The 22,391-nt window shown below is 34.9% G+C and overlaps 2 protein-coding genes across 2 annotated transcripts; both read right to left on the bottom strand.

Moving 5' to 3' along the window:
* Nucleotides 1–4,211: 4,211 nt before the first annotated feature.
* On the bottom strand, nt 4,212–7,071 carry LOTGIDRAFT_180305 (hypothetical protein; the record flags this gene model as incomplete). Its single annotated transcript, XM_009049564.1, has 4 exons — nt 4,212–4,390; nt 5,164–5,604; nt 6,038–6,562; nt 6,876–7,071. 4 exons carry the CDS (start codon nt 7,069–7,071, stop codon nt 4,212–4,214), a joined length of 1,341 nt encoding a protein of 446 aa, XP_009047812.1.
* Nucleotides 7,072–11,229: 4,158 nt separating this feature from the next.
* LOTGIDRAFT_172662 (hypothetical protein) lies at nt 11,230–12,050 on the bottom strand (the record flags this gene model as incomplete). The annotated part of the gene is made up of 2 exons (XM_009049563.1): nt 11,230–11,336; nt 11,792–12,050. The coding sequence occupies 2 exons, from the start codon at nt 12,048–12,050 to the stop codon at nt 11,230–11,232; spliced, it is 366 nt and encodes a 121-aa protein (XP_009047811.1).
* Between the last annotated feature and the right edge of the window lie 10,341 nt (nt 12,051–22,391).

Below are 22,391 nucleotides of genomic sequence, written 5' to 3'. Positions count from 1 at the left end.
AAATAAGTGAATTGCTGAATAAATTAATGTTTTATTATCTAATATTGCGTGGGAGGCTGTTAACTGTAATTATCTCCACGCGACTAGGATACATCGATTTCTACAAAGAAAATAATAGCCATTTTACAAGATTTTTTATGAATCAGATTAGTCACACTTTCATTTCGTTCGTTTCTATTCAATGTAACTTACCACAATTTGTATATTAATTTTATCAACGCGAAGTCATTCTAAGACAGGGGTTTCCAACCTGGGGATAATTTTCATATTTTTAGGGGTTAATGAAGCGCTTTGTAGCCTATTATAAAATTTGTGAGCGATGATTTAATTCAAGTCGCTCTATTCAGTCGGCCTATATTCTCCAAAAAAATACATTTCAAGGAAAATCAACATAGTAATTTTCAAGTGTGTTATAAAACTAAATATGTACGGGGGTTTGTAGAATTAAATGACAATTCAACAAACAAAAATGAAAAGTAGGATTAAATTATACATAAAAAAACACATGTCCTAAAAAAACCATGCACCGTAGATATATGCAATTGTTATATATTTTTATCAATACGCTGCAAGACTAACAGTACTGTTTTGAAGCTGATATTCCAAATCTTATATAAAACTTCTTTTACCCACAAAAATCACAAGTAATTGAAGTTCAAAGGGAAGATTCTTTCTATTTTGCCTGTTAAAATTAAAATCCATTGCGAGACAGATACAATCAAATAAAGTTCATTAAACAAGCAAAACTCTATCGTCTACAGATAAAACCAAATTTCACTTCAATATTGTAATAAAATCTGTAGTTGAATAATGGAAGAACAGAATATTAGTGAAAATTTCTGTTTTTATAAAAAGCTGGCGCACTCCTGTAAGTTATAGAACTTCCAACTTCAACAATTTTTATCACACCTGAACTGCACTGAAATAAATATAAAGTCAACCACTTCACCAGTTTCCATGTCGCAATGAAAATATTGAACATCCAATATAGGCCTAATGTTTCCTTGTTTTTGAAGTTTTTTTTTCAATTCCTATAAGAAATAATAAAAAAAAAACAAGTAGGCCTACTACATGTAGTTGAATTTACCGATATTTCATACATATCTTAATTATGAGTTAATTGAAATATATTTATCTTTAAATGCGGCCATTTGCGATGTGGACACTTGTTGATAATTTTTCATTACGGGCCTGGTTATATGTGGCGGGTCAGCCTTGTTTGCCGGGTATGTAGGGTTTGACCTCACTCTAGTCAACTTCTACGGATTTATTGAACCGTATTTTAATAATCCACAGGGCATGCTTTTATCAGCCAACATGACAAAACTAACGAATACCTTCTGGAACTGAAGTCTAAGCCCGCGCTAATATAAAAAGGCAAATATTTCAGAAAGCAGAAGAAATAATCCATTGTAGTCTGAATCAGTAAGAAATAAAGGATTAATCTCCCTTTTGCTGTACGCAACAGCTAGATATTCTAAAGGAATTAGTTGTCTGAATATAAGGTTAACAAATTGTAGTTACCTCCCCTGAACTGTACATTTGAGTTTAAGGAGTATGTTCGTTTCTCTTAAAATTGCGATCAGTAGCTCCTTTTACGCTGCGATAAAATGTGCCCATTTACATTACAGTAAATTCAAGTGGTCTGAGAACGCAGTAAAGCTTTCTCGGAATGGTTACCTTTTACATTTGACCAATCTATTGAGTCCGTTCTGAGAATGGATAAATTTTGTGATGTTAAAGGGGTTATCGAGACTTTTCTACAGTCCTAAAGAATATTTACCTCTTTAAAAGTGAATTTTTATCAAAAAAAATATAGCAAGTTCGATACTTACATTTCCCAAAACACATCAATAACGTTTTTATACCCCACCTCACTTTGTGCGACATTGACGCCATAACCGGAAGCTATACTTTTGGATTTTGTTGTGCTTATCAATCTGTTTTAAACATTTCAATCCAATCATTTATATTGTGTTATTTTTAATGTAGAGTGTTTTAGAATTTTGTTAAGTTTCTTTTGGCCTTCAGTTTAGATCATACACTATAATCAACTAGTTCAACTAGTCCGAGCGACTAGACCCCCACCGACATGCAACACTGACAAGGTGAGACAATCTGAATCATTCTGCAATCCTCGACCTTTCACGGTAGACCGTTTGGATCTGAATGTATATGTAAACTTATCGAACCCTGAACGGGAGCAATCAGAATCTTAACCGACAAGAAATGGGAAATGGGGTTATAGAAAAAAAGTACAGTCAGGTTTATTTTGAATGTTAGCTAAGCTAATCAGTAATAGTGTTAACAGCTCACCATTAAAATTTCAGCGTTCAAATCCATGTGTGTCCGCGTGAAAAAGTCAGACTTTGCCATGTATAGAAAAGACATGTATAGAAATAGAAAGAGAAATTCCAAGTTTGATGTATTTTTAAAGGAATAATGCGATTTTTGTACATTTTTAGTACTTCGGAAGACCGTTACTTATAATCAAGTCTCAAATCAACCCCCGAAAAGGGAGAGCGTTGGATGTCAGATGATTTAGGGGGTTCGGGAGACCTGAAAATATTTGCCCCTTATAATTATTAGAAATTTGCCCATATTATCATGATTTTCTGTATACCATCTACCCTACCCGCTCCCTGTATTAGCTTCACGTATAAATAACAAATTCCATTTCTTGCCCCCAATTCAACATGATTAACAATTGGGATATCATCTCATCTAAAAAAAATTAATTAATATCTACGAGAAAGACGGACATGACTCCATCGTGACTGCAAGACTGACAGCGCCGTGGTCAACAAATTATTAAAATGTCAGGTCCGCAGTAAGAAAATGGCGACATGTCAGCTCCGAAGTAAGAAAATGGCGTCATGGCGACATTGATACTTGACAATCTTTATTAAAAGAATTTCACAAGTATTTGTTTTTCCTTACTTTTAAATGATTTGATCTCAAACCATTATGGAAGTGTCGCTCAAACTGATAGATTCGATTATTTAGTCGCACAGTGATTGTGGATTATAATAAATACTATGACTTAGTTATTCAAGACTACTTTTATAGAACTTTGACGTCCGCGTCAAACTTGACGTCAGCTGTCAGTATGAAATTTCCCGCCATTTTTCATGATCAAGTATAATTATGTGGCAAAATTGTTGTTCCAAATTAATTTAATGTAAAAATTCACGGTTGTGTAAAACTGAAGCAGTTGACGCTGCATTCCACCAACCAACTATTTAGTCTACACTCTCTCTCTCTCTCCCTTCGTTTGGATAAAAAGATCAAATCGCTTTGATCAGTTTATGGTACTGATACAGATATTAAAGACATAACAAGCTTCGTATAACAAATGATCTTTCTGGACCTTTCTGTCTCCAAGTTAAGCCGCGAATAGACGAGGTGTACGATGCAGAATTATGAAAACAGTGCAATATAGAACAAGTGAACACACGAGGTACGAGTCTGGACACGATGCGGACACGATTTGCTTTTACTATTTTCTACTGTATCGATAATTCCGCATCGGACACCGTACATCGTACCTTTACTACGGTGGTTCGTATACGGCATCATTTATTTTTTTTAATTTTTCAATAAAAAAGTGGAATATAATTATAAAACATAATTTTGAATTAAAAACTTGAATTTCCACCCGATGAAAATTAATTTTCACCAAGGTGATAATTCAATAATATTTAATTAAAAACTTAAAGTAAATATTGTTTTAAACACTTTGAATTTTAAAAAGTTACAACTCTTTAAAAATAGTACAAGTTTTATTATATAAATATTCAACAATGTAGTTAATTAATGAAAGATTAATGAAAATAAGACTGAAAGCTTCAAATGACAGAAGTAGCGATACAATCCTGTCTCCGATTCAACACAAACCCCAAAAATCTGGATATTTTCAAAATTTAGTCTGGGTATATTCTCGAAAAACTCTTTTTAGTGTCTAAGTTATCTGATTGATCAATCACTAAAATCGATTTTAAATATAGTTTAATTATCCAATTAGATAACTGTTTTCTAAAACATGGAGTTAAGTTTTGAGAATAACGGCCCAGATGACTTCCTGGGGCTGACTGGAGCATTGAGGAAATTATCTGCCATTGATTGAGCACAGATCATTCCTCCTATTTTTTCCAATTCTTGAATCACGAGAATAGGGCCCTTTACAGACACTTTTATCAAAACAATGTGGACTATTCCCGAGGTATAGCTCTCAGTTTATAGTCCATAGGACTGTACGTGATTCCAAAATGTCCTTTAATCACAGGAGGTTTGGCTCCCTCGGGTTCGAATCTGAATTGCTGAACCAATGCACCTATTGACAAGAACAATTCCATTCGTGATAATGCTTCTCCCATACATACTCGACGGCCTGCAGAAAAAAGATAGGAACTTCAATATATTGGCATAGACAATCATCACATAAGTTGTTTCAGAACTGTTTTAATTATATTGATAACAACTAAAAACAAATTGAAGTTTCAAGTTTTGAATTTGAGTAAAGCAAACCAGTAATTTGGTGATATTGATTTTCGTGTCACACACGTGCATATATCATCAAACAAAAATGTGTTGACCTACTTATTAATGTGGAATTTATTGACCTACTTACCAATATGGAATTTATTGACCCACTTATCAATGTGGAATTTATTGACCCATTGACCTACTTATCAACGAAGAATATATTGACCTACTTATCAACGGAAAATATATCAACCTACTTTAAAATCAAGAATCCATTGACCTACTTATCAACGAGGCATCCATTCTTCTTAATTAGGGAGGAAAGGAAAGACCTGCTTACCATTGTGGAATCTATTGACCTACTTCTTTTGACCTACTTTCCACTAAAGAATATATTGATCTACTATCACTGAAGCATCCATTGCCATATTCATCGAGGACGGCTCTATTGACCTACTTACTATCGTGAAATCTATTGACCTACCTACCAACGTGGGATCTATTGACCTACTTACCATTGAAGAATCTATTTACCTACTTTGTAATGAAGAATCCATTGACCTACTTACCATTAATGAATCTTTTGACCTACTTCTCAATGAAGAATTCATGTTACCAACTTATCAAGGAAGAATCTATTTACCTACTTTGTAATGAAGAATCTATTTACCTACTTACCAATGAAGAATGGAATGAATTCGTCTTTCTTTATGATTTTTCCATCTTCGGAAATAAAACGTTCTGGTCTAAAATTCTCCGGATCGCCCCAAATTTCTTTATCATTTAATACGGAATCAATGTTGGTGATCATCAGACAATTTTTGGGGAAGTAAAAATCCCTAAATTTCATGTCCTCTTTAACTGAATGGGGAGCACCAAATGGTAGAACAGCCGAGATTCTTAAAGCTTCAGTAAAAATGGCTTGTATGTAGACTAGATTATCACGATCCTTCATGGCAGGTAATCGTCCAGTCCCAACATGTTCTACAATTTCCTTATAACACTTCTCCTGGATCTCTGGATGGTGGATGAAATATAGAAGAATCCATCGTAATGTAGTCGACGTTGTTTCTGTTCCTGCACCGAACACATCAGTACATATTGCTCTGAGATTCTCAACTAGAAAAGAGACATTAAAAAATATAAGGGTATGCTGTATGTTAGCCAGGAACACAGGAGCTCGATATAACTTGAGGCTGCTGAGAGAACTGCTATTCGAATGGATTTCAAAAATAGCAGATTGGACTTATTGAATTTGAAAGTTGTCTGAAAACATATTATCGTATTGTGAAAACTACCGTTCTTCTAGTCCTTCATTATTCAACGAAATAGAAAGGTTTGTAGTCAAACCATTGGAAAACGGACTAACTTTTGCCTTGACGGACCTTCAATAAAGTCAAAACGACCCCATGCACATATAGATTAATTGGACCAAGATTCAAGTACTTTTATATAAAAATGGTATATAGTAATTTCTACGGTATATGATAAAACAACAACAATACGTTGTAAGCCCCTACCCATTCAGAAAGTTTGCAGGAAAATGACTTACTGTCTAAGGTTGTTGCTGGGTTATTTTTCTTCTGATTTTCCATTTCTTTCAAGTAATGAGTCACAAAACTGTTACAATTATTGGGATCGTAATTATCCCGTATCCCTTGAATTACTGGGTCCAATACGTTCTTCTCGTATGTGTCTCTCATTTGATATAAACTTTTAATGTTCAGGATATCGCCTGGCAGGTGTGCTAAGAGCGGGAAAAAATTCATGGCGGCAACAGATCCGGCTGTTGCTAGGGAATCATTGATGAGTTGCAGAACTAATTTGAATTTCTCGTCCTCGTATTCAAATCTATCACCAAACAACATTGAGCAGACGATATTTGAAACTTTGGCGCTAAGAAGATGAGTTGGATCAAACGCTTCTCTATTTTTAGCACTAAATGCTTCCAGTAAGTAGCCGAGTTCTTCGTGAATCTTGACCTCCAGCGATTGTTTCCCGAAATCCATTTTCCTGAGTGCTGCCAGTGCCGTGCTTCTCTGTTCCCGCCATAGTGGACCCATGGATGTTACAACTCCTGTCAATAAAATATAGAATACATTACAAGGTGCATCATCCCTCTGTAAAGCATCGCCCTCCAGTAAGCAAGCAATTTTGAGCATTCCCTTGACTGTAACTGAAATGGGTTTGCAGAGGACGTTTCTTCTTTATTGATCCGGCACACAGGGCTGGTGGACAACGGCATGTATGGTTTACAATGGGAATTAAAACATAGCGACAACTAACGAAAATATATTGGAAATATTTTGGCTTTAATAATTTGCTGCTATAGTCTTTGAAAGTTGTTGGATTTGGTTCCGAAAATCCTGATAGCGCCTGATATTTCCTACCTTTATAGTTGCCCATGACTTCCATCATCGCCATTTTTGGTCTGTTGCTCGACACGTCGCCATTTTTAACAAAAATTTCTCGTAAAGCTTCGTATCCATTGATGACTATAACATGTTTGTTACCAATATATAAACTAAAGATATCTCCGTATTTCTTTCTTAAAGCTGCAAACGATTTCCTCGCATCTGGTCCCATCGACAGTAAATTTCCTAAAACAGGAATAATGGGCCGCGGCCCAGGGGGAACTCCCTTTATTGGTCGGGTCGCAAGCCACCATAACGTGGCTAATACTACCAAAATTAAAGCCGTAGCCTTATTTGCTTCAACATAATCCAGAATGTCCATTTTTGTAAGGTGTGTTCACTGATGTTTATAATAATCTTATTCCAAACTTCATCTGGTGGCAGCCGAACAAAAAATACAAGCTCTGAGAAATAAGATTCCGATACCGTCCAAATGCCTATCATAGAATAAATAATTTCAAATATGTCCAGTCTACGGTTTATGAGATGCTCAATGCTAATTAGCAATTAATCTAGGCATTAATTAATGGAATTCATCAGTTTATAGTATATTTATCTATGTTCAATGGGATATTAATGGTAATTTTGTAATAATTGAAATCTGGTGTTCAAATTTCAAACATTGATTTCAGTGACAAAATTAAAGATGCATATCTCCTGATCAAATTTGTTTTGAATGAACCCCCTCCCCCTCCCCCTGAGCAGTGGTTTTCAACCTGTTTTTTGTATGTGTCCCCAAATCGAATCAGCATGAAAATGATGTTCCCAAATATCAAAAGTGTATATCTATGATTGGATATCAGACACGTTCTCACATAGTTTGATAGTAATATTTCTCTGAGTACTCCTAGATAATGTTAATTAAGACTGTGTATAGTGTAGTCATCATATGAGATGTTGTATATATTGTAGTTGGAAAGTTTTTATTTTTCACAGCATGTGACTGACTGCGATACATCAAATGTCCCCAAAAGAAAGTGCAATATCCCCACCTTGGGACATGTCCATTTGGTTGAAAACCTACGCCCTAGAGTAATATAAGGCTTATTACTATATGCGGATATGTTTTATTACATTGCACGTATTTTATTTGTAGTGGTATACTTTTCTGCGCGCTCAATGTTAGAAAGGTAGATTTTAAGCATACGAATAGAGGATGAGAATCTATCAATGCCAAAATAAATAAATGTATGAATAATTACGATGGTTAAAAAATAACGTGAAACACAAGTCAAGGAAATATTGTTTAAATACACTGTGATTTCGGTAGATATATTACAATGTGTGTATTGTACCAAAGGGACATTTAACCTGTTTTAATCCAAGACACTGTAAATCCAAGTCATCAACTCAAGACTTACCAACTAAAAAACATGGCAGTATTTGCCAATTTTGACGAAGTTTGAATCTGAATTTAGTTAACTTTTTGTGAATGAAGATAACTCTTTCTGGCTGTCTGTAGATCATTGTGGCAATAAAGGTTTTTTTATAGGTGTGTTTCGTGATACCCTGATCCCTTTGATCAACTATCCCAGACTTTTTCTTTCTTTACCCCTTTCATTATCAACAGCATATTCTTCATATCGGTAAAATATAGCCTGACTGAATAGTACGACTTATATTATAATTTTCCAAAAAGTTTAAACTAGACTACAAAGCCCCCCCAAAAATGTCAAAATCACCTCAAGGTTGAGAATCCCCGAACTAACTTAACAAAACAGTTATTTGGTCAAATAACTCAAAGCAGTTTAACTATAAAAAATTATCAACAATTTTCATAACCCCTTATAGGATCCTTCATCAACAGCATATTTTTCATATCGGTAAAATATAGCCTGACTGAAAAGTACGACTTTAATTATAATTTTCCAAAAATTTTATACTAAACTACAAAGCGCCTCATTACCCACCAAAAGTTTCAAAATTTCTCCCTAGGTTGAAAATCCCTGAACCAACTTAACGAAACAACAATTTGGTCAAATCGCTCTAAGCAGTTTTACTTTCAAACTTTATCAACAATTTTCATAAAGAATTTATTAATGAATTTGAAATAAGCAATACCAAAACTAAGACACCTCGAAAGCTCTGGCCGGGGAAAAGAAATTTAAATTACATCAAAAGGTTTTTAAGGACATTTTTTCAATACCACGTGCATCAAATTACAAACATGTTTCCGATTTAAATATATTTTAATATTCTAAAAAAATTGAAGAAAGTAAAAACGTTACAAGTGTAGAATATTAGTTATAATTAAAGAGTAATATTGAGAGTATATACATAATGAGGTTTTAATACCTCTGTTTACATTCTACAATTACCTCGACATTAAACTCGGTTTCACGCAATATTACCTCCATGTCTCTCCTTTAAACTACCACCCTTTTTAAACAGAATGATATTACACTCGACCTCAGAAAGAAGCGGTTGCGGTAGTAAACTTGGGATTCAATGTTGCACAAACCAGTTTAGTATTTTTTGCCCAAAACTGAACAAGACGTTGTTGATAATACTAGGTGTAGTGCCTTGGTTGATCACCTTGCAATATTAATCATATAATCGTAAATAATAAAAACCAACATCATTTTTTACATAGTCCAATTACTATACTAAATATGAGCATGTTCGTTCTTTATCTTAATTCATTATTCTAAAAACCCTCATCGTAATAATGTCTTGGACGATTTGGACGACAATACTGTTTTGTGTAACAGAAAGGAGTCTGTCCTGAAAATCCATTTTATGTTTTTGTAACAGAATGTATCTTTTGAGATCTGAAGACACTAAGAATATAGATGAGCCAATTTGACTAAGACCTCATCAACATAAACAATTACATCAATATCTGATCAAAACTACACCTTCTATTGTGCAGGTATGAACGGACCAACAGTCGGACGAACATACAGGGGCGACGACAATTTGCTTCCATATTTCTGATGAAAAAAGTTGATACCACACTTGAAAAGGAAATATTTAAATGTGTATAAATGGGGTAATATAATATGCGAATTCTTTAAAAAATTTCATTTAACGCCATTGTTTGTAATAATCGCGTATACAAAGGTAGAGCTTATTTGCAGATATTTTGCGTGTCGTAACTAGTTTCCAATAACTTAGTTACCTTAGCGCAATACTGAATATTTAGCACCGGAACATAACAATTCCTAAACAACCCGAGTGTGGTGCTTGTATCATGTTCTATATTGGAAACAACTGAACAGTTAGTTGAAAGCATATGGCATGAATTATAGAGCAGAAAACGACAGTTGTCTTGAATTTACCATGAAAATATTAAAAAATTAGAAAATATTTGCTACCAGGTTTAAAAAATCAGTGAAACTATAAAATACATATTGATTGTGTTTATTATAATTTCTAGATTGAAGTGGGTGGTTCCACAAACTTGGCTTTAATCAACGTCACGTGCTGGCAGATAATGGATTACTGTTCCACTCAGAAAATTGAACAAAGAAGAACGGTCTTTCAGAGATGCCTGATAAATTCAGAGGGAACATAGAAGGAAACATCTAAGTTGCCATCATCATCATCATCATCGCCATTGTCATTGTTATCGTCGTAATAATCATCATTGCCATTGTCATTGTTATCGTCGTAATAATCATCATTGCCATTGTCATTGTTATCGTCGTAATAATCATCATTGTTATTGTCATTGTTATCGTCGTAATAATCATCATTGCCATTGTCATTGTTATCGTCGTAATAATCATCATTGTTATTGTCATTGTTATCGTCGTAATAATCATCATTGCCATTGTCATTGTTATCGTCGTAATAATCATCATTGTTATTGTCATTGTTATCGTCGTAATAATCATCATTGTTATTGTCATTGTTATCGTCATAATAATCATCATTGTTATCGTCGTAATAATCATCATTGCCATTGTCATTGTTATCGTCGTAATAATCATCATTGCCATTGTCATTGTTATCGTCGTAATAATCATCATTGCCATTGTCATTGTTATCGTCGTAATAATCATCATTGCCATTGTCATTGTTATCGTCGTAATAATCATCATTGTTATTGTCATTGTTATCGTCGTAATAATCATCATTGTTATTGTCATTGTTATCGTCGTAATAATCATCATTGCCATTGTCATTGTATCGTCGTAATAATCATCATTGCCATTGTCATTGTTATCGTCTTAATAATCATCATTGTTATTGTCATCATTATCATCATCATCATCGCCATCATAACTATTACCATTAATATCATCATCAATATCATCATTATCAATCATCAACATCATCGCAATCATAATCATTACCATTAATATCATCATCAATATCATCATTATCAATCATCATCATCATCGCCATCATAATCATTACCATTAATATCATCATCAATATCATCATTATCATCATTATCATCATCGCCATCATTGTCACCATTAGGATCTGCTCAAAAATGACAACCATACCCGAGAAGAACTTATCCTCATCTATATTCATACTTTTCTCATCAATGATGAAATCACGACATCCCATTCTCATACTGAATTCCTACTACAGTAATGGAAACATAATCATCCCATTCTGACATTCTGATATCCCAGTCTGGCGTCTCTTTCTGACATTCCTTTCTGACACCCCATTCTGACATCTAATTCTTTTGCTGAATTCTGAAATATCAATCTTCTACTGAATTCTGACATCTCATCTTTCTACCGAATTTTGACATTCCATTCTGACATCCCATCCTTCTACCGAATTTTGACATTCCATTCTGACATCCCATCCTTCTACAGAATTTTGACATTCCATTCTGACATCCCATCCTTCTACCGAATCCTTTTGCCGAATTCTGAATATCAATCTTCTGCTGAATCCCATTCTTCTGCTTGCTGAATTCTAACATCCCATTCTAGAATTCCATTCTGACATCCAAGTCTGACATCCAATTCTGACATCCCATCCTTCTGCTGCATTCTGACATCCAATTTTGACATCCCACCCTGTTGCATTCTGACATCCAATTCTGGCATCCCATTCTGACATCCCATTATCCCTTTCTGAGACCCCATCCTTCTGCTGCATTCTGACATCCAATTCTGACATGGCTTTCTGACATCCCGCTCTTCTGCTGAATTCTGAAATCCTATTCTGAGAATCCATTATGCCGTCTCATTCTGGCATCTCATTCTTTTACTGAATTCCTACTGCAGCAATGGAAATGTAATTAAAATGTTTGTATATTCACTTGACTAATTAGTTAATGAGGGGTGAATATAGATATTAATTAGTGTATATGTAAATAAAATAGTACATACATGTACAACTCTTAATCTTTAAAACAGATCCTTTCACCAGGTATACATACATACATTTCACCTTCCTCTTATCTCGAATATATTGAAGCTTATCGACCAAGGGATAAATCCTATCCATCTGAAGAGTTACACACATTCGGCTGTGTTTATTGGTCAATTCCTTCTCGATAGCTTTTCTAGGAAACAACAGGCGATTGCGTCGAGCAGGGGTCACAAAATTGTCATCGAGGGGGAGGGGGCAATTTTTTCACTATAAATTGATTTGTGACCACAGGCCTAAAGTTATATTTATAAGACCATACGATGTTTTCCTGACAGCCTCTTCAACCTGCATCAATAACAGCGAGAAACCGAAAAGATTGAGAAAGACGAAGATGCTCTTTCGACAGAAAGATACGAATAGACGAGGTACTATGTTGGATACTGTAGAGGCGCAGTAAGGGTACCGGCACTATGCCGAGACGATCGACTTCTTTTGTTTCTACTGTATCGATAACAGGATTCAGTTTAGATTCAAAGAATTAATTAGTAATTTATCACACCAAATTTCAGTTTTGGCAAATCGAATTAAACTTTAATTCGCATTTCATAAAAATTCAGTAGGAATTAAAAATGTTCATGCAGACTTGAGATAGATATTGCCAATGATATTAGCTCCGTAAGCTTGTAGAGACCTCCAAGAGTTCATTTTGACTCGCAAACTGCGATGCAATACCGCTTGAATTGAACCCTGATGGATAACTCCATACCACTCTCAGCACCGGAAACCGCAGTCTATTCGCACCTTAAGTCAGTTGCATACAGATCTCAGATCAAGTAATAAGAGGCTGTCAATTGTGTCGCATATTGTTGTTTAAACCTCCTGCCCTCCGTACCCTTATTAATATTTCATTACAATTACAGGTTTCCTTGGAGTAAGTTGATAATTGGTTCCATTGTGTTCAGGAAACGACTTCTATCATCTGATGATATCTTCTACAGCTTCTGATAATTCACGACGGGGCCAGGCGACACTTGTGTTACGAATGTCAACTGAGGGAAGACCCACGTGGTAATTCTCCAGACAGGCCGAAATCCTAAAATTTCAAATAATAATCATGTTTGCTAATGAGGTAACACAATTTGAAAAAATTTTAAATCTGCTTTTCCCCCCACACGTTTAAAAAAAATGTTGACGGAAGTATGAAAATATGAATGTCTTCAGCTTTATCCATTTCGACTTCATCGATAATCCCGCAACATATACCGCACCTCGTCCATTCGCAGCTTTAAGTTGCAATGTCCAGGGCGAGATATTTCCATCTGAATCCATCTGCTTTGGTTTGTTACTTTTGTCCTTGAATCTTTGCATTTCCTTACGCGTGCTTCGTTATCATGTGGCCTGTCAATCATGTGAGTTTCACGTGAAAGACTTCTCGACGGTTCTCTTTCATCTTTTAAAAAAATGATTTTAGATTTTTCTTTATCAAGCCTTTATAACTCATTAGTTTTCTTGTTTGAAACTGGGCTCGTGTTTCACCGTGAATTTTTACCTTGTCTCGTTTTAATATATCGCGAGGTAAATGTCATTAAACGAGGGATACTAGACGGATATCGCCTGCAATCCAAACCCTTTTTTATCCCCGAGGCTGAAAAATGAAAAAGACATGACATGATCAAAGAATAGTACTGATGTATCGATTCAGCGCTCATAATATGTTTTTGAAGATGTTTTTTGAACGCGCCAGCACGAATATGAATAACTAATCAGAGGTGGAGGAAGATATGTTACATACATTACACCAATCGATTTGTGACTTCTAGGAATATCTGACCGATCTGAGCGAACCGACCACTGACAAAATGTTCGTTTTTTTTTAAAATATAGTCTAACTGAATAGAACAATTTGAATTTGCTTGTCCGAAAATGTAATGCTAGACTACATAATATACAATTACATACCTCCAAGTTGAAAACCCCTGCCTTAAAATAACGTGTCGGTGATGTCAATTGTGACGGAGAATGCTCTGAATCGCCAGTCGAACTGAGCTCTCCTTACCTCATGAAACTTCAGTTTTTGTATATTGACATACAGGCCAGTGGCTAAGACCCTGAGAAATATTTCGCCTTATACCTTGAAATATTCTGACCGATGACGTAAATAAAAAAAAGTCCTGTTTTATATAAATAGTTTACCTATCACTTTGTATCATTTTGTGCCCTAAGGACGACGGGCGAAACGCGTCGAAACATTGCATAATACTGTCACTTGTGGTTGTTGTTCCATGAAGCTGTGTCTATATATCTTATTTTTAGTGTGTGTGTTTTTTACGCCAATTGAATTTGATATCTTTTACCTGGTTCAACATGGTCATCTCGACCGAGAGGTATCATATAAAGACAACGATAAGGGTTGTTTTTAAATTACATCATAGACTTCCTTGGGTCTACTAATTAATTTGAAAGTAATGGGGTACTTAGACTGAAAGTTGATTAGTTTTAAAGGGCCACTTTAACTCTACTAAAATAATGTTATAAACGGTCCAGAAAAAATAGTTTTATAATTAAAATTACATTAGCCAAATCTCTTACTCTAAGTCGAATTAGCTTTCATCTGTTTGAACCAATTTCTTAATTTTAAGGCCAAGCTTGCATATCACTCACTGTCGTAAGTTTGAAGGATTGTTCTAGAGGGTAATTCGACTGAAGGTACGACAGGCAAATTGATCAACGTACAATTAACGCAAGAATGACATCGAAAGAATCTACGTTTATTAATCTACACATTACAGAAGGCCACTGATGAGACGATAGCATACCGTTCTCAGGCACACCAGTGTTGTGTGATATTAATCCAGATAACTAAATTCAGCTGAGATGCGAGGTCCTCTCTAGTAATCCAGTAATTATTCCTGCTATTATTTCAGACATTGGAAAAATTATAGAAGCTTTGGTGGTTGTATTATCAATTATCTCTATAGGCATAAATAGAAAACCTTTGTAAAATGTGTAAACTATTTAACTGTTGTCTGTATTCTGGAGGTAAATCAGCCCATTGTTAACTAGTTACCTACTAAAATAGACTGTCAATTTTAACAGTAGATCGTTACTTCATTCAATGTTTGACTTTTACTCCTAGATATATTTACACCCTCTCTTTTACCTTTAAAACTAGAGAGTTCGCAATTTTAACAATTTGACCTTATACCAAGTCTGAAGGTCACAAGTTCTGAATGACCGCAACTTTTGACAGATTGTCGAAATCCTTCTAAAAGGTCGCAGATTCTCTGTCGCTGGTTTGTTTCGTGTGGAATGTGTCGTATTCACTGTTGTCTCTAAAATGATGCGTTCGAATATGTATTATGTCGTTTTCACACTCCCATTCAAATCCGTCTCACTGTGATCTGAAACAATGCCTTTATTTACCTAGTATATCTTCGTCATTTCTGACTTTGTTTCTAGTCTATCTCTATACTACTTTTTGATTGCTGGAAAAGATTTTCCATTACACGCTTGTAAGGGCCTTCTTCAAAAAGAGAAAGAAAAATTGATCTTATTACACTAAACCTCCTCCCTTTATTACTCAATTCAATTCAAATCTTTATTTTTCTGAGCCACTGGTCGAAATATATAATCTTTATAGGACAACGCTAGATACAGGAGCGAAATGAACCAATTGTAACGTCTGTTAGAATTTTAAAAAAATTCTCGACTTTCCAGTTTTGCTGCCGTCCCGAATTGTTCCTTATTGGACAAAAACAGGTGAATAGTAGTACATGCAAACTTTCTCCCAATCTGGTCTAACTAGGCAATGTATCGATCGACTTGAGAAGAGTTAAGATTTGTATAGGTACCAAAAGTTATGCCAGTTGTCATGGTTGAAAATCTCAAAAACTAGCGACCCCAAAAATTGGTCGGAGCAAAATGAAATCGACATATGTCTGGCTCCAGATCCAGTTCCGATATCCCATCCGAATATCATGTCGGAGGAGCTTGGTAGGGCCAGATTGGTCGAGGTGGATTCATTGAAGACATCAAAATCAAGAATGGCTGTATAATACTTGCTAAAGCTGGTACACACCCCAACCCCATTCAAAAGATAACCAAGTACTTCCAAATCACTGGGTGGAACTGAAAGGTGAGAGGTCGGTAGTAAATCCGAAAGGTGTTGGTCACCCATTAACCAGGTGTGAGAGACGCTCAATTTGGCGGAAATTAACGATTTAATTTGGGTATAACTTTGGTAAGTTTGGACCGGAACTGTTCGAGATAAGGCAGAGACAACAGGTGTCCGTCAAAATATCGGATTTCAGCCGGATTTTAAATGGGTGTAAACACATGCGTTGACTATAGTTAAAACCGTTAGATATAAAACAAAACAACAATATCAGAATACTTATTATAAAAAGTGAAATGAATATAGAAATAATCAGTAATAAGGAAAGAATAGAGAGGAATAGATTGCTCTTCCTTTCTACAACTGATTAGGTTAGAGTTAAAGACGGCCAAAGCCATGCAGTGTACAGTGGACATACAAATCTGTGTATCTTGCAACACTATTATTGAGAAGCCTTGTTGAAAATTTGTTCGATCGGATAGCTCTCAATGCAAACCCGGGTGTCCAACCGCACATACCCAGACTAGGTTTGATATTATACCTATAATATATGTTAATCTTAATCATTATCATAATTCTACTTTCAATTTTATGGCTAGTCATTAATTAATAATAGCTGAACTTTGACCTAAGAAAATAATAGATTCTAATTGTCTCGCGCTATTTGATTGACAGGTGATCAGAATAAAGTAATTAGTATTTGACAATCGGGTTCCGTAGTCACTGTCGCTTTCTGATACTAATACATTATCTAAATGGGCTAGTCAGTCATCTGTGGGTAAATGGTTCTACCAAGACGACATTTCTGCTTCCACAACATGTATCATTAAAGGGCAACAATCTAGAAATAATACGTGAAAAAAAAACACTAATGAAGAATCAATATTTAGTAAAACCAATATGTTATTGTGGGATTTCTGCATTTCTAAATGTTCTGAAGGACTAGAAAGTATAACCGACGAACATAATAGACAACTGTTTTAAAACGTTACCTAATGGTACGATGTAATAACTATTGTCGGGTCATATCTCGTACTTCTATGGTGACACTAAGCCAAACTAGTTCTGGGTGTGTTTGTCGATGACCTTTTCCCATTGGTGAAGATTGAACATTGACAAGAAACCAATTTAGTTCTGGGGGTTACTTTCGATGCCGTTGCCCATTGGTTACGATTTGATGAACTAACTCGGAGTATATATTTTTGGTCATGTGGTTGCTGACAATTCCTCATGAAACTATCTTGCACATTCAGCAAGACACACCCATTACATGTTCAATATTATCGTGGCAGTTATTTTTCTAAAACCTATCATTGATTAAATATTGATTTCAAGATATATCGATGATACTTCCGTCCCACTGATTTACCAGTTCAATTTAAACTATCTACCTTTCCGTCACGCACGTGTAACCATTTGGCACGTGCATTAATAGATCACGTGTAAAGTCAAAAGATTAATTTGTAGGTACCGGTATAAAACATTGACCAACATGTCGACTTAATCCACTTGACATGCGTAGTTTATTGATTCATCCTGGGATACTTCCGGTGGAACTTTGATCTAATCAACATTATCTACCAGGTGAGAATTGGATGTGTTAAATCGATACCTCAACGATATCTAACAGTTTGGGAAGTCCAATGTTTTTTGCGAAGGATTTTGTTGCCAGTTTAAATTATCAGGACCCGTATTCTCAAAACGATCCTAGCTCTAGGATATCTTAGAATCAATGTTAGAAGATAAGAACTTCCTAGCGTTAAGATCGTTTCGAGAATACGGGGCCAGATGTTTGTACTGTTAATGTTAAAATATAATATGACATGTAAAAGGTGGGGGCGAAATATCTGAGGTTGCCCGAATTTCTAATCTTGTTATTAGATTTTTGCCCGAAAAACATGCCTCCGCCACTGCATGTAATTTTATTAGTCATCTTTTCTCATAATTTCAGTCGACCCGGCCGTTAATTGATACAGGTATCCGGGCAAGATCGATGCCAACCGGTTTGACCAAGGATCAGTTATTCAGTAAACAGGTCCCTCGTGAACCGAAGTCGTTAGCTTTGTAAACAAATTCTTTGTTTTTTGCAAATTTTGAAATAACGTTTTGAGATTCTCTGTGGAAAATTGCCAGTAAACAACCCTACTCTTCCTTCTAAGCTGTTCTGGTTTTATTGCGATTCATCTCATATATTTTAGTTGACAGGTGATTTGTCCATCTGGTTGGTTAACTAACATCAAAGACATGCAGTCTTTTGTTTGGTTGCCATGTCCTGTGGAGAATTATAATCGATATTTTCTTTCGGATATTGATAGTGCATTAATTCAGTCATATGCTCCTTCTTTCATTCCACTGAAAGTTTTTTTGCTCACTAGAGAGTTCATTTATTCAACGGCGAAGGCTTGGGTTGGATATATCTTATTGAATATTTATAGACGCACGAGATAGGGACGGGCATGAGGATGGTATAGCTCCAGAGCTATTAGTTTTTGGTCAATAGTCGTACAAATTCATTCACTGTTTCATGATATAGAACAATTGAGGTTTTTTTGCACATTCTGTGTTAGTTAATTTTCTTTTTCTTTTTCTGTAATTTTAATATTATCATATGTTATGCAAATATGGACAGTGTTTAAATCAATGAGAAAAAAAAACCCAGCCAAATCGGCTTCGATCTTTACTGTGTTCGACATTTAACGAGAAATGTCTTGGAGCGCCTGTAAATTATTCCGCAGTTTATAATGAAAATGTCGGCAAAGAGAAACGATACTCTTCAATCAAGTAATTGATGAGCCGCCATTTTGATTGGATGCACGTGTTGTGATTTAATAGGATTTATGAGTTATGTCCCTTACCTTCGGGCACTAGACGTCTTCAAAAAGATGACGGTGGATTAAAATGGAATATGTTTTAATGAGATTCTGGGCAGTTATCATCTTAAGAGGCACTATACCCTTTTCCTGCCAATAGCATATTATTTGAACCACTAATTTTTGGTGCAAGAAGGGTATGATGTTTATTACTGTTACCCAAAATATCTTCAAAAGGATCAGCGTGTTAGAAATTTGCTCGTCAACCCGCATGGTCAAAGTTGCAGGTGCAGAAAAGTAAGAATACTTGTCTTTATTTTCATTTTGCAAGCAAATGATTATAATAGCTAAATCTGCTCTGTAACATTACAGAGACCCTCGAGTGTAGACCAGAAGCTAGCCCAAGGTCGGAGGGGGAGGGGGTTGAATTTCTTTAAATAACGGGCTCAACTATTTGACTCGAATGGCCGATCAAACATCGCACAAAACAGAATTAATCAAAAATGAAAATTATTTTTTATACAAATTCAATTATATTAAATGTGTATATTTGAAATTAACGACATTTTTGGACACACTTTTCAATACTATATTTCAAACATCCAATTTGAGAAAACGGCGAATAAAGCAAAATTTTATTAACTTTTTGTGACATTACAGGGTGTTTTATGAGTCGCTACGACACTCGATTACAACTTTAAAATCTATTACTCAAGTCGGCTGTCGTCGTTTTGGTGCAAATTCCGCGGGAAGGAGAGAGGACTGACAGAAATAGCGCGGGAAAATGAGATAATAAAAATAATAGAACTTGGTTTTAATTTCATCTTTATTGTAATAACCACAATTCAGTTTAAATGGAATTTCTACAGGAAATTATTATTTTTTATATTTCTGGTTTTTTCTGACTATGTTCAAATCTTTGAATATTTTTTAGTCGTAGCCTACTGCAGGAAGGAGCTATGTATGTAATAAATATACCATATAAATATTATTAGATATGTGGACCCTCTGATAGCGATGGTGAGTTGACAAGGCAAGACAGTACTGTTCGGAAAGGCTAAGCGAGTCCTGACCCATCTAATACAATTTTAATATATTGTCCGATTTCAAATTTTGTTCACCGTAACATTCATCTTAGACCTTGATTTTATAATAATATACACTTTCTCTGTTTCTGCAAACAATGTTACAAAATATGCCACTATCATATTTTGGCGGAGGAACTTTAGTTTCCAAAGCCATATTCAATAAATTTTTCAAGGGTACATAAAATAAACAGTCCTGTTATATAACTATATTTTGTAGAATATTTAGGAGAATTCTAATTTAAATTTCAATCTGCTATAACAATTAGTGCAAACTATTTTTCTTTCCATTAGGACGTTTGAGTCGGTTCTGTGAATCTTTTTTTTTCAAATACATAATTATTTTTTTTTCACTTCGAATAGACAAGAAATCAGTCAGTGCAAATGCAAAAATTGTAGTCCTTTTTTATTTCCAATTTTTCAAATATTGAAACACGAGTATATTTCAGTTCAGGACTCACAATCTACTATCCACTGTCAGTACAGACCTATAAATTGTACGAGTAATAAATTATACATTAAAGGAATTGTTTATCAGTAGTATCAGGGTATATCCTGGTAGGAACAATGTTTTATCTAGAACTGTAAGGTGTTACACTGATAACATACCTCTTTCAACATAAAATATATCTATATTTCTTTCCCCAGCTTTAAACCAGGTTTATAGTCTCTTAGACTTATTGACAAATAATCAAAAATCACAATAACTGTGTTTCCACGGAGGGAAAACGCCGGCTTCAAGCTAGCTTACTTTACAATCTCAGTGTAAACGCAGTTAATATTGTTCAACATTAAATACATTCATATATTTTTTCCGAGATTCAAAAGAATTTTCCTAGCCTTTCTATCTAGTATAAGACATGTGGACAATCCTAGAGGGGTGCCAAGTTGACAAACCAAGCCACGGAGTGGTATCAGGTGTCCTGAAAGGGTAAGCAATCCCCGTGTCTCTAACGACACACGCCACATACATTTTATAGTGAAATGTTCCTCTATGTTATTGGTTATTTGTCTTAGAAATTGGACACTTGTATTAATTCTTTCCAAGTTTGTCACCAGGTCTTCCCTACACTACGGTTTCGGGAGATAACACATGACAAAAAAACGTTAAAATACTTAAAAAGATAAAGAGGTCAATCTTTGAATATATTATATATAAAAGTATCTCTAAGAATAATACAAGCGTCAAATGAATGGTAAATGCGTTTTTAAACAGAGTATTATGAAAAGAAAGCTTAGTGAATGAAATAATTGAATGGACGAGAGAAGTTTTAATTTATTCAAATCAGTTGTAACAAATTGGTAGTAATACTAAAATCAACAGTACAGTAACAAAAAGTAGTTATATATAGTATTACTGCTAGACTACGACAGTCGTACTTATATATTCTTCAAGGTCAATTGTTTCTCTACCATTCTGTTGCACAGTTAAAGAACTGTTTCTCCGAATCATGTATCCCTGTTGAAAGAATTTAGATTAGATGTCACTGAGATAGTCAGACCGGTGTCGGCCTCAACCCCTCTAGCCAGAAAAAAATATCTTATTTCACCACCAATACCTACAGAAGTTGCTTCTTGATGTCGTCTATCTACACTAGGATATCTGACCAGATTGATAGGCGTTAAAGATATCGTGTCCTGGACAAGTCAGAAACATCCGCCTCTATTTCAATCTCTGATAGATATTTTTGACACCAGCCAACAACTTTCAAAATATTAATCAGAGGTTAGAATAGAGACAGACGTTTTGGTTTAGTACTGAAGTTGTTGTTGAGTAATACCCATTGGTGTAGAACCAAGCTAACGAGCAATATAAATGATAATGAAGCTATAATATAGGTATATTTATCGTATCTAATATTTATAAAAGTCATTTATATGTAAATGATATATCATCACCTCACATCGTCTGATACAATCCTCCCAATGAACTAATATTAATCCCACAACACAGGAGAGTTCACTAAGATAGATAACTCCAACTGGACAATGGTCAAGGGACGTGACTCTTGTTATGATATTTGAATCAGACTAAATCGTATTTGAATTTTAATTGATTCTTTATTATAATTCGTGCTTATTACACTTTTCAGTAGATATTCATATTCTAATCTCGAATCAAAGACAAATCAAATTATGCAATTTTAGACTCCATTTACAGAATTGCTGATGGCTTATTTTATGGTTTCCAATT

This window comes from Lottia gigantea (assembly GCF_000327385.1).
Source record: "Lottia gigantea unplaced genomic scaffold LOTGIsca_139, whole genome shotgun sequence".
Lineage (NCBI taxonomy): Eukaryota > Metazoa > Mollusca > Gastropoda > Lottiidae > Lottia > Lottia gigantea.
The sequence above is the reverse complement of the archived record's forward strand: the minus strand, read 5'-3'. Positions and strand labels throughout refer to the sequence as shown.